The sequence below is a fragment of the Diabrotica virgifera genome, chromosome 5, assembly GCF_917563875.1.
Source record: "Diabrotica virgifera virgifera chromosome 5, PGI_DIABVI_V3a".
In the NCBI taxonomy this organism is placed as follows: Eukaryota; Metazoa; Arthropoda; class Insecta; order Coleoptera; family Chrysomelidae; genus Diabrotica; species Diabrotica virgifera.
In genome coordinates, this window is record NC_065447.1 from 43,477,352 (window position 1) to 43,491,420 (window position 14,069).

The 14,069-nt window shown below is 33.5% G+C and overlaps 1 protein-coding gene across 1 annotated transcript in view; it reads right to left on the minus strand.

Annotated features, from left to right (window-relative positions):
- Positions 1 to 14,069, minus strand: part of LOC114328390 (E3 ubiquitin-protein ligase UBR4) — a 193,332-nt gene that overhangs the window by 76,769 nt on the left and 102,494 nt on the right. The window contains exons 22-27 of the mRNA XM_050651407.1: positions 8,915 to 9,267; positions 5,714 to 6,021; positions 5,237 to 5,658; positions 1,365 to 2,014; positions 1,031 to 1,308; positions 709 to 952 (exon numbers count right to left, since the gene is read on the minus strand). Coding sequence (XP_050507364.1) covers positions 709 to 952; positions 1,031 to 1,308; positions 1,365 to 2,014; positions 5,237 to 5,658; positions 5,714 to 6,021; positions 8,915 to 9,267 — 2,255 coding nt within the window. The remainder of the gene's footprint in view (positions 1 to 708; positions 953 to 1,030; positions 1,309 to 1,364; positions 2,015 to 5,236; positions 5,659 to 5,713; positions 6,022 to 8,914; positions 9,268 to 14,069) is intronic.

The following is a 14,069-nucleotide window of genomic DNA, read 5'->3' on the forward strand; positions in this document are numbered from 1 at the left end:
TATTTAAAAATTATTCATAATGGGTTTTTTTTGTCATAACTAAATAAATAGGACGGATAACGGTACTCTTGTGGACGGAATTGGGAAAAAATCATTAATGTGGACGGAAAACGGCTATTTGCGAAATTTTTGCATTTGGTTTCTTAAATAAGCAATTTTGTTGAAATGACTACTGTTATTATTATAAATTTGGCTCTAGTAAGAATTAATAATGCATAATAGCTTATAGACAGAATTACTTTAAATTTCAATGATTCGGAATTGATCTTTCAAACAATTTTATATATACCACTTATAACCGGTCGGAATTCGGTGCTCTTACGTTAGTATGTGGAAATTACTCTATAACTAAATAAAATATTGCAAAAAGAAGCCTGTACCGCCATTAAGAAAGACAAAAAAATAAACTTTCTTCAAATAAACTTTTTTACCCCGTGCCTAGATTGTGTGTCACATTGGAACTACTAAAAATCGATTTTTTTATAACAAGAAATCGAACGTCACTGACTTGGCAACATTTCGCGCCTACGTGTATAAAAATTATTGTTTTTGATAGTATAAACGTCACTGTCAGTGTCGAATTACCGACGCACTGTTGCCTCACTTTTGAAAATTCGCAGAACTTTCGCAATCTTGGACCGCGTTTGTTGCTACCTGTTGATCGCTACTGTTTGCTCTTAAGTTACTACTTGTAGAATATATACTTACTTGTAAGAAGGGTATTACTCTGACTCCATCAACGTTTTTCAATTTCGGAAGATACTCCACCAGTTTCTCCAGGAGTTGCAGCCTGAGAACGTGTAATCTACTGCTACTTTCAGTTTCCAGTTCAACTTCTTCGTGCTGGGCATCAGCCTCAACCATACCGGCAACCGTGTTAGCAATCGAACTGGTATCTGATCTAGAAACTAGATTGATTGCTTCTTGCATATTATCTCCATATGCGGAAGACCTACAAATATAATTAATATCTTATCATATTCACTGTATCAATAAAATTAATAATGAAAGATTGAAAATATTTACAAACCTTCCAGAAACATTGTGTTCTCCAGTAATACTTTCAACTCCACTACCGCCACTTTCAGACCCAGCTTGTTCTGCAGGTGAAGTCCTCAAAGTTGAACCATCAGTTGCAGCTGTTGAACCTTCATCATCTGATCCAGCTGCCGAAGCTGTTGTGTCGCTAAAATTAGCAGATTCTTGCGCTTGCGCATTTTGGCCTTGGTGGGCGCCAAGCACATCTTGACCTAATTGAACTTGAAGACTTTGCAGGGTCTGATTTTGTTCACCTCCAATTTCATGATCCTAAAATAAGTTTTAAATAAATAAAAAGTATTGTACTCAAAATATAAATTACAAACCTGTAGGCTTAATGCAATTGCCAATTCTACCATAGCTTCGTCATCAGCATCTGGTGGAATATCCAGCAATGGAGGAAAGCCTACGCCACCACCAAGTAAAGCTTCCAAAGCATTAACATTGTGGTTGTCTTGCTGTTGACCAGGCTGTTCTAGTAATCCAATAGCTTCAATGGCGTCCACATCATATTGATTTGGGTGTCTTGCTTGCATCTCTTCTTCATGACTAACCGATTGTTGTATAGCGGGAGGAGTCTTAGACCTATCATCTGTGGTCTTCTGAAGAGGCGGTGAAACGCAATGAGGAGGACTAGGTATGAAAACCTTTCTTCTCTTCGTCTTTGGTTTAAGCACTATGCTAAGAGCTTGTTTAGCACTAAATGCAATCAGAGGATCATTGCACAATAACAGTTGAAGATACACTGCTATAGTGACATTGCTGTATGTATCACAGCTATTAAAGGCGTGCACTATTTCAACAAGTGCATGAACAATTTGTTCGGTGTGCTTGAGTCCTTGTGAAACTACTAGGGACAATGAAGGAATTTCAGGATTCAGAGAGTGCAATAGCCAAAGAACCTCCATTAGCTGAAGAAGAAGATGCTGACTATGTTGTTTACGTTCAAATGGTTTGACTTCTTTGGACGTTGAACCTAAAAGGAAGCATATATGAAAAGTTTATTAAAATATTTATTTAAAAAGTGGAAAAGAATTTTAAAAAGTATTTTAAAATTATATTCATTATATAATAAAGTTCGTCCACTCAATATTAAGTGGACAAACTACTACAGCTCTTTTCTACCCAAAACATTAAACTAAACCCACGAGGAATAGCTATTTGTATAACAAGGGAGGAAAGTGCTACTTTTCCTCCCGAGAATGAAGTTTACTGCCCGACGCGTAGCGGAGGGCAGTAATCATTCAAGGGAGGAAAAGGCACTTTACTCCCATGTTATACATATGGTTTTTCCACCTTCCTCAACTAACAAGTCATTTTTTCATTTTTACTTAATTTATTTATGTAACTAACCAACAAAATTTATTAGAACTAAAACTAACAAGTACGTACAATATAACTGTCAACTGTCAAATATAAGTCAAATTAATAATGTAAACATTGTTAAATCAAAATAAAAATTTACTGTTTTTTACCATTCTGCAAAATACAGAGTGTTTTATAAATAAACGTTAAAATGTATAGAAACTTACGTAATAGAAAATAGATATTGTACAGGGCGTCAATAAGTTACATTTCATGAACGAAATACCATGACGTCACTTTTACTTTTCCTCCCTAGGGAGGAAAAATATTTTCCTCCCTAGGGAGGAAAAGTACAACTTTGCTCCCTACAATCAGGTCCGGAAAAGTATACTTTCGGTAGAGGTAGGTGGAAAAAGGTTTTCCTGTAGTTGGCTGTATATCATATATTACAAAAACGAATAAAATCCTTTATAAAAGGTATATTTGCTGGGGTCGACATATATACATATACCTTTTATAAAGGATTTTATTCGTTTTTTTATTAAACTAAACCGTTTGTACATCTTCCTCAAAATAAATTTAAAACAAAGACAAATATGAGAAAGGACAGTGATGTATATTGGTAATTTCGAGTTTTGGCAATGTCAAATTAATAGCGTTCTTGTGTTTCACTAATGTACGTATTATTTAAATTTTAGTATTTCGCTCCCCGACTCCGTTAGTGCCATAAACCTAAAAAAATGGAAAACTGTTTTTTTGGCCTAATATGTTCATTTATGTGTTGTCTTCATTGTGCAATAATTTGATATAATTTAGTTATCTTAAAATCAAGATATTGTGCCTGTGTCGTTATGACGTTTTCCGGTTTTGGCGCTCCCAGCGACAGCAAGCCCGCCACAAGACAGTTTGGGTCACGCTGTGGTCGAGAGTAGATGTGTGGTAAGTAGCTTTCATTTTTCAATATTGCCCTAACATGTGATCCTATGTCAATTTTTGGCTATTTTGTTTTGTTACCCTAAATTAAAGAAAAATATGTATTTTTACTATTTAAAGCTCCTATGTTGTTATTTCATTAATTCGCTTATAGATGGCCATAACTGAATTAACGACATAGGAGCTTGTAAACAGTCAAAATGCATATTTCTCTTTAATTTTAGGGAAACAAAACAAAATATCCAAAAATTGACATAGGAGGTTGGGAACTTTCACCATCGATATTTAAGAGATTTAAAGCGAATTTTACTATCACTAACATAATTTCTGGGATACAAAGTGCTATTTTGGCATCAAGGTGAGGGAAACAGTTGGGCCAATGAAATTGCTTTATGCGTCTATGATTATTTGAAATATTTGAGCACAAAACATGACAATGACTGCCTTGAGGTCACTTTTTATAGTGACAACTGTTACGAACAAAGTATAAATAGATTTGTTATAGCTATGTTTAATTTTGTTTTTAATACACTAAAAATTAAGGCAATTAACCATAAATTTCTTATTTGCGGCCAGACGCAAAGCGAAGGAGACGCAGTTCATTCTGTCGTATAATAGAGAAACAGGTACAGAGACACCTAAAATGTGGACCGATTTATATACCTCAGCAATATGTGACTCTAATTAGAGAAGCAAAGAAGACCGGAAAACCATTTGAACTGAAAGAAATGTCTCATGCAGATTTTTATGATTTCAATCAAGGCACTCCAAAAACAAATGGGTGCCAACTTTGATGTTGATGAAGCTGGCCAGAAGCATCAGCTTACTAAAATCAAGATTGCATAAGGTACGAAAGGCCAGACTACTACTTAATAGCTACTTCGTCCGAAGACATAGATGAAATGAAAAAGGGTTTCTTCAAACAGCGACAAAGAAACAAAAAACCTGTCAAATTATTACTGACGCAGGCCTACAAGAAAATAAACATGAAAAAATGTTTTTTATTGACTATTCGTGTATTGTTCCCGCTGAATGCATATGTCTGCAAATTTTCATTCATTTGCATTGAAGAAAAGGCAGTCAAATTAACGTCTAAAAATTTGACGCAAACTATTGAACTAAATAAAAGGGTTTAAAAAAAATGATATTGACGAAAAAAAAAAAGCGTGATATTGAAGACTTGCTTAGTCAGCGAGTCATTCCCGAAGCTTATGGTCCCATGTTAAGAACCAGTTTAATTTTAAACAATTACAGTGTTTAGTTTTTTAGAATAATATCCTCGTTTGTATATATACAAAATGACAAATTTAGTTTATTTAATACAGTACTACATATTGACCAATATTTTACAATTTTGCAGTTTTATTTCGTTTAAAGTTCAAGAAAATGATGTCTATCTCAATGAATTAATACAGGTTTATAGGCCATAAGCCTCGAATTTTAAATATGGGCGCCCCAGCAATAGCGCCTTATTATATTTTAAGGGTGAATTTCAGAGTGAAGGAATATCAATAACTAAAAATAAATACTAGCATTAGATAGCTACATACATAGTCAACATGAGTGCAGAACTTGGTTAACTTAGGTACTGTAGTTCCAGAGAAAAAAAAAAAAAAAAAATGAAAAGTTCACATAAAACCTTGTTTTTACTCTCCTGAAAAGTTTGCGATTTCGGGGTTATGGCACTAACGAAGTCGGGGAGCGATTTTTATATTTGACATTTTTTTTAAATATCATGAGCAGTACGGCTAAGATAGAGCAATACATTTCTAATGGGGAATAAACGCAAAGGATTGTCGGTCTTCACCAGTTGTTGATTGCTCTCTCAAGAGCGTCGCACAGGAACTGTAGCAACATTGAATGCGCATTCCTATCTCAACCGTTGCAATCCCAGTGTGAAGTTCACGTTAGGAACTAAGTTTTTGAATAGTTTTGGCATTCGGTTAGAGTTGTTACTCACCTTGCTTTTCTCTTATAATATTTTCCAGAGGATCTTCCAGGACAACATCTTGTATCGAAGTATGGCTATCAGCAAATTTCACCAAATTCTGTGGTCTAGCAACAGCGATTCCTCTTACAATCAAAACCAGTCTATAATAGCTCTCGGCATCTAAATCTTTAATGTTGGTACTTGTCATTTCCGTCAAAGTTGTCAAAACATGTTGAAGTAACGCTTGGTCTTTGTAATTATGATACAGTAGCCTTGTAGAGTGAAGAGATGATAAAAGAGCCTTAGAATGGATTTGTACTGACGGCTGGGTGGGAAGGGTCAACAAGGACGTTGCAACTTTAAGTGTTGGTGTCTTGAAGGTAGCCAGTTTGTCTTCAGTTGAATGCAGAGAGAAGCTGCCATCGAGTGATTCAAGTATGCCAACCACAAGCCTAAAATATAAATGACATCTTCATTTAATTTTTAATTCAAGCCATATTATCTTACTTTTCAAGTTTCGTTAATTGAGTTTTATTTCCTGAACTCTGATCACTATCTGAATTGGAAGCAGCCTGTTGGGAACTTCCCGTACCACCAGCAGCTACATTTTCGTCACTTTCTTCAGGCCATCCAAATGAATCCTTAGTTTTTCCATAAATTTTTACACAGTCGACCATAGTAACAGTTTCAGGATCTTGAGAAGGACCAAATAGAATTGTGACTTTCTTGTCTGATTGAAGAGCTTCTTCTCTTGAGAATGCAATGTCATACCAGCGGCTGCGAGTTGCTGTTATAGGAATTGTACGTCCAAATATCTAAAAGAAAAAATTAGAACCATACCTAATTGTTTTACTACAAAATTAAGATACGTCACAGTTTGACAAATTGACATCACATGTATTTAAAATTTACATAACATCAACATTAGAGCTGAAGCCGAATACCACACCCATTACTGGATCTTTTAAAGGTGTCAACAAGGTATTATAATAAGAAAAATGTAATCGTGATTACATTGATTATTTTTGAATGATTTTAATTTCTAATCATGTAGTAAGATTTTTCATCACGTGTATAATTCTGTACATTCAGATTGTTATACTGGGAATAATGTACTTACATTATTCCCAGTATAATAATAATCTAATTTTGGACAAATATTAATTACGAGTTTTATAGTTTTGACAACTGTCACATTTAATAAAATTAACCAAAATAAACTTTTAGTGCACAACTTAACTGACAAACTTAATGTCAAATTGTCACGAGGGAAATAGAAATGGGTAATTTTACGTGCTCGAGTGTAATTCGCTAAGATTATGTCATGAGTAAAACTGATTTTATAAATAATTTTAACTAATATTTTATTGATATCTTCGTCCAAATATTTGCTAAACCTGTACATGGTGTGAACTTTGACAAGTTGTAAAACGTTAATTGTAATTAATGTCACTGAATGTTTATTTAGAAAGACTTGAATTTTTTATGTAAGTATTAAAACATAATCTGTCGAATATTACACGGCGACACACGGTAGTAAGAATAAATAAGAAAATATTGCTCCAATTTTTTTTTCACAAACTTGTTTCCATTCGGCTATATTCACTCTAACCCTGCGGGCTCTCGTGTCTATTGTCAGGCAACAAGTTTTCAAAAAACTGTCGCATTATTTTCAATTTATTCCTACTCTCTTGATATTTATGTTGAGGATTTTAGAATTATATTGATTAAATAACCAAAAACATTTTTTATTATTAATAATATAAATTTTATGAAACAACTGTTTAAGTTTATTACTCCAAAAAATAATAATTTTATGTTATTATGATAATACTTCAAACTTGAATGAAATGTTTACATTGTTGCCAACAATTTATAGTAAGAGTTTTGTTTGTTTTGATTTCTTACAATGGAACTTCCTACTATTGCAGTAACGAGAACTTTATCTTTAAGAAATCTTAAGTCTTTGTATAAGTTTGTTTTCATTGATGAAACATGGATTTTCCAAAATGGAATAGTAGGTTGTTCATGACAAAATGAAGAGAAAATAAGTGTCAGAACTACAAAAACAGATGGTAAAAGGTTAGTTATGTTAGTCAATTTGTTAATTATATATTATTATTATCAGAATTGGGTTTACAACTTTTCATTTTTTACAAATATATTATAATCAATGCTGGCTATGAGGATGGATTTATTGACAGTGCCCAAGTGATATACTTTTCAAAAACCAAACTATCCAATTACCATGGAGAAATGACATGGTTGTAGGACAGGTATTAAAGAACCTTGTACATCCTTCGATAATAATTATTATGGACAATGCTTTATATCATAGCATGTTGCTTATGCTGATGACGTCATATGCAGATATTATGTACAACATTCGTTTAGAGGTTAGTATTTATTTGATTTTGACTGAAACAAGTTGTATTTGTATTGAGTACATAGACGAAAGTATATTTATGTTATTGATCAATTTACAGTGTCCTATTTATTTAAGTTTTAAAATGTATATACATAACTATACATTATAACACTAAATAAAACTTACACATATAGGAAGTTATACATTATTTTTGTGTTATCTCATAATATTATTGATTAAACGTATCTCATTTTACACAGTCTTGAAAAGTAAAAAAGAAATTTTGAAAATTTGATTATTTTCTTTATTTTAAAAAAACCAATTGACTATACTGTTTTTAAACCATGAGGAGTAACTCAAATTTAGCGCGCCATAATGCTTGTTTGTAATTGGTCGAACCATAGACAAGTTTACTCCACTGTTATGAAATTTTGACACTATCGACATTTATGAAATTTTGACACTATTGGCATTTCATAGGTTAATTAAGTTAAATCGGAGATTTTTTGTGTTTTCTGTGTTATTCCTTTAATTTTTATATACAAAAAACAGTTTTACTGAACTCTTTAGAGACATATTAGTATATTACTGTGACATAATTATGTCACAGACTGTTTTCAGCTCCCGGCCTAACAGGCCAGAGTTGTTTACCAAATAACCTTTTTTTATGATTTATGATGTTCTATTCCTTCTCGACTTTTGGAGTAAATTATTTCTTGTTTCTTGTAAATACTACTCGAGATGTTATTTATTTCTAAACATTGAATGTTGTATAAATAGTAGGGTTTTGTAATTATCAGGGCAGTTGTGAATTTGAAAACGTCGGTGTACTTTGATATGTAACGGGCGCGGTCATTTTTTAATTTGTAATTAGATAAATTATTAGATTTAGTGTAATAAATAAATTAGATATCGTAGTTTGTAAAATAAAGGATATAAATTCAGTGTTTTTCATTTGTTTAGATGTAAATTATTAAAAATAAATAAAGTCAACTAAAACTAAACATTAGTGCCTAAAAGATCATAGAAAAGTCAATTTTGTAACAATACATATAATAATTATGGATTACCGTCGAAGGCCGACATGATCAACCAAAAAAGAAGATGTATTTGGTGACTTTTCTAGTGCCTTTCTTGGGTGTGAATCCGTCTTTTTAGTTTACTACTCCTGGTTTAAAAACAAAGCATAGTGTATTCTTAATAGTTGACATTTGGAAAATCCCTCTCATTTATTTACTGTTTTAATGTTTTGGCAACGCTGTCGGATTCTGATGTCAAATCATGAGTGACGTAACCTTATTTTTGCAGTAAAAAACCATAACCTCGAATTAAATACCAACCTCTACAAAAGATGGGATCCTTATGACATCTTGACTTCCAACTAATACTCTCAGTCCTACCATAACAATGTTCGGATCATTATTAGTTACATCGAGAGAAAAACCTAGTGGTTTATTACAAGCTATGTATAAACCAGTAGTGTTCAGTCGATTTTTCAGTTGTGCCTGGTTATAAATTTGCAAAACGTCATTACCGCCCAGTTCAATCTCGGTCAAAATTGTGCAATGTTCAAAGAAGTCCACTGGGAAGTTTACGGAATTTGTAGTCTTCCCCGATTTTATTATTTTCTTCTTTTTCGGTTTTACGGACGAGTTGGTAATGTTAGCTTGAATGCTTGACGACATCCAAAAACCTTGAAATAATAATATTCAATTGTATAGCTCTTGTATCAATAAAAGGAACGAATTTATATGATTTTTACATACCAAGTGAATTAAACTTTTTTAATGCAACATTGGTCGACAATTCCATCATCGTACAGAATATCCCAAAAAAATATTTAAAAACAAATGAGGATAATGAAATTCTCCAGACTTGGATAATATGCTGAATTCTACAGGGTAATTAATAACTAGGTGGTAAAGCAAACACACAATATTTTTAAACAGGGCTCATTAAGAATGTCCAATCTCTGAGTTGTAGATTCTAGATCTCAAAATATTAAGATTTAACCCAAATCTCTTAAATAAAATGTGGCTCGTTACTGAGTTACAGGGTGTTTTATTTAAGAATTTAATTACTATTTTTACCCAGTGCTTTAAACCTGTTTGAAATATCCTTTTCATACTTGGCAGAAAATGTAGGAACTGTAGATCCTACTAAATTTTGATAAATAAACGTTTCTGGCTACTACCAGAGGCGTACGACAGGGGACAATGAATGGATTACCTTTCATTAATTCTACGCCACTGGCGGAATTGCTATTTTAGTGCAATATTTAGATTCTCCAATACTTTCTATGTAAATAATACACTCTTCATTCAGTAAGGTTAAAGTGATTAGTTTTCAGTATATTTTGTACTACTTTTAAGATTTTTGACCGTCTCCCCCCTATGTAACGCACCGTCATGGGGCGTTCAAGTGGTAGGTAACGCAATTTTTGAAGATTTTGGACCCCCTCCCCCAACCTGCGTTACGTATTACAAATACTTTCTATGTAAATAATAGACTCTTCATTCATAAAGATAAAATCATTAGTTTTCGAGATATTTGAAGTTAAAAATGAAAGAGCGATATATGTACATTAATCAAAATAGCTGTGTCGTTTCATTTTCAACTTCAAATATCTCAAAAACTAACGACTTTATCGTTACGAATAAAAAGTATAATTTACCTAGAAAGTATTGGAGAATCGAAATATTGTGCTAAAATAGCAATTCCGCCAGTAGCGTAGAATTCACTGTCCCCTGTCGAACGCCTCTGTGTCTGGTAGTAGCCAGACACGTTTGTTTATCATAATTTAGTAGGGTGTATGACAAGGATATGTCATATACCCCTCATATACAGTATGACAAAGATATGTCAAATAGTTTTAAAGTACTGGTAAAAATAGTTATTAAATTTTTAAATAAAACACCCTGTAACTCAGTAACGAGCCACATTTTGTTTAAGTGATTTGGGTTAAATCTTAATATTTTCAGGTCTAGAATCTACAACTCAGATATTGGATATCTTTAATGAATCACCCTGGATATTTTCTCGTATTTAGATATATCTCACAATCCCTGTTCTTACAATATGGGAATTGAAACTACTATATGGGGTATTTAACGAGTTTGATTATTTTTATTTCGATATCGCTATGGAATAAACACAATATATATACAGAAGGAATAGATAAACAGAAATAGAAGACAACTTAGAGGACGATTTAAAATCTATTGGAGTTAGAGCTTGGAGAAGAGTTGTCGGATATATGGGTGAATGGAGGATTGTTGTGAAGAAGGCTTTGTGTAAGGATTTACATTTATATTTAAGCTTAAGATACGTCTTAAGCTTAATATCTGTTGGTGCAACCAGGCATTAGGTCTTCAATATCTATGTATTCTTTTTTTATATAGTGGTTGTGTATTTCATAGCGAAATAGAAATAAAAATGATCATAATTCGTTAAATACCATGTATAGTAGTGTCAAACTTCACATTGTAATAGGGCTTTTGAGAGGAATCTGAGAAAATCTTACCGAATATGAGAAAATATACAGGGTCTTATTTAAAAAATTGTGTTTGGTTTACCACGTAGTTATTATTCTTAGAAGAGTCAGAAGAATCTGTATAATATCAGGTTTCCTGAAACAGACATCCATTGAAAAGATCGCTTCACCACCTATCGAATGATAGGTCACAAGAGGTAGAACAAAAGAAGAAAGAGAAGGAGCGAAGATACTCCTTGTATGATTACCAAGCTCGGCCCCGCCGACTAAGGTCTGGGAAAAGCTTCCTGAAAACATCAAGATCTGTCGCTGAAGCACCTGAAATATGTCGAATAAAACTATGGTAAGCGTCAGGTATGAGACTATTAAAACTAGTCACAGACGATGCTTATAGATTTTGTAATGAAACTTTTCAACGCCTTCTTCTTCTTACCTCAGGCGAGACTCGTTAGTCTCTGGCACTTGGCCATAAGACCTCTGTACCATACCTTGTTTTTTCCTTAAACTCTAATAAGTTCTGTAACTTCAACGAAGGCCAACAGTTTTCTTATTGGTAGTTTTAGAATCTCTTCTGGTTCAAACCTCAGTTGACCAATTAATTCCTGCCTTACATCACTTAGCACATTGCAATGGCATAGTATGTGTATGGCAGTGTCTTCTTCCATTTCGCACTTTCTGCACCATGGTTCATTCACCTTACCTAGTTTGTATAGGTGATTTCTTAAACGACAATGTCCAGTCACCATTTCAGTGACCGTTTTGATCTCTCGTTTATTGAGGTTCATCAACGAGAGATTTTATCAGTATTTTTGATTATTATTTTAGTCTGGATTTGCCCTTGAGTGGCTCTCCATTTATTTTGATGATTCTTTATCAGCCATTTCTGAACCATCTTTAGTGATGCCACAGAAAGGTTCTGGGCTTTCAAAAGTTTCTCTCGAGCCTCGTTTCGCTAACATATCTGCTCGTTCGTTTCCATGCACCCCTTCATGACCCGGCACCTATATAAAGACACTTTATTGTCTTTTGCGACGTTGTTGAGGAGATCTTTGCAGTTTCTCACCAGTTTTGATTTGGTGAGTGGGTTCTTTACAGCCAGAATAGCCGATTGGCTATCTGTGTAAATGTTGATTCTCTTAGCTTTAGGGTATTCATCAATGATAGCATCAATGCAGGCCACCAAAGCAAAAACTTCAGCCTGGAACACAGTTGTATGTTGACCTAGGCTGTAAGATTTATTAGACATGTTTGCCCAGATACTACTGATCCAGTACCATGGGCAGTTTTAGATCCATCAGTGAACCATATTATAGTCTAAGAGCTAGTGAACCCTCCGACTAACGGTCTTCCTGTAAGGCTAGAAATTTGTATAGTGATAATTCATAGCACACCAAGGCTAAAAACCATGACCTGGTAGGCATCAGCCCTGCACGTGTATCTACCAGGTGAATCGAAAAGTGCATAGTTTAGGGGAAAAATAAACTTTCTCCTGTAAAGTTTAAATTTAAGTGTGTTTGAGTAAGTCATTTAGAAGAAATGTGTACAATGCCAGGCGATTCTGAACAGCATAAGACCTTGCCAGGCGAGGGGGAAGATTAGGGTTTTTTCCTAAAATTATATTTTTTGGATCAAACAGTTTTTTTAGTTTTTTTGAATCATTCCAAACCGAAAAGGTCTTTAGTGACTTTTCTCTTAGGTTAATAGTTTTAACATATAAGCGATTAAAAAATTTAAAAATCGCGAAATCAGTCATTTTTAACCCTGAATCGGACATTTAACTGAAAATTTCAATGTTGCCAAGGTCGGTAGATATTCTTTAAACGTCGATTGATGAAATCCCGAAGAGTTTTCTGCAATACAATATCGAAAACCCCCTTGTTTTTTTAATTGCTAATCAAGCGGGCGCGACACTGTAGTATAAATATGAGGACGTTTGAGTTTGCATAAATTCATTATCTCGAGAATGGGCAAATTTGGAGAGAAATCCTCGGACGTCGATTTTTATTTTTAAATTAGGACTTTTTGGCATATATATAATACTAGCGACGTCATCCATCTGGGCGTGATAACGTAATCGATGAGTTTTTTTAATGGGAGTAGGGGTCGTGTGATAGCTCATTTGAAAGGTTATTTAATTCTCTATACAGAAATATAAACATTAACATAATTATTTATACAAGATGTACAAACAAAAATTTTATTAAATTAATTTACACAAAAACAAGAAACATTTTTTGCACACCATTTGTATAAATAATTAGGTAAACGTTTATATTACTGAATAGAGAATTAAATAACCTTTCAAATGAGCTATCAGACGACCCCTACTCCCATTAAAAAAAATCATCGATTACGTCATCACGCCCAGATGGATGACGTCACTAGTATTATATATATGCCAAAAAGTCCTAATTTCTCTTCAAATTTGCCCATTCCCGAGATAATGAATTTATGCAAACTCAAACGTCCCCACTAATACTACAGTGTAGCGCCCGCTTGATTAGCAATTAAAAAACAAGGGGGTTTTCGATATTGTATTGCAAAGAACTTTTCGGGATTCCATCAATCGACGTTTAAATAATATCTACCTACCTTGGCAACATTGAAATTTTAAGTTAAATGTACGATCCAGGGTTAAAAATGGCTAATTTCGCGATTTTTAAATTTTTTAATCGCTTATATGTCAAAAACTATTAACCTAAGAGAAAAGTCACTAAAGACCTTTTCGGTTTGGAATGATTCAAAAAACCTAAAAAAACTTTGTTCGATGCAAAAAAAAATAATTTTAGGAAAAAACCCTAATCTTCCCCCTCGCCTGGCAAGATCTTATGCTGTTCAGAATCGCCTGGCATTGTACACATTTCTTCTAAATGAATTACTCAAACACATACTTAAATTTAAACTTTACAGGAGAAAGTTTATTTTTCCCCTAAACTATGCACTTTTCGATTCACCTGGTAGATACACGTGCAGGGCTGATGCCTGCCAGGTCATGGATTTTA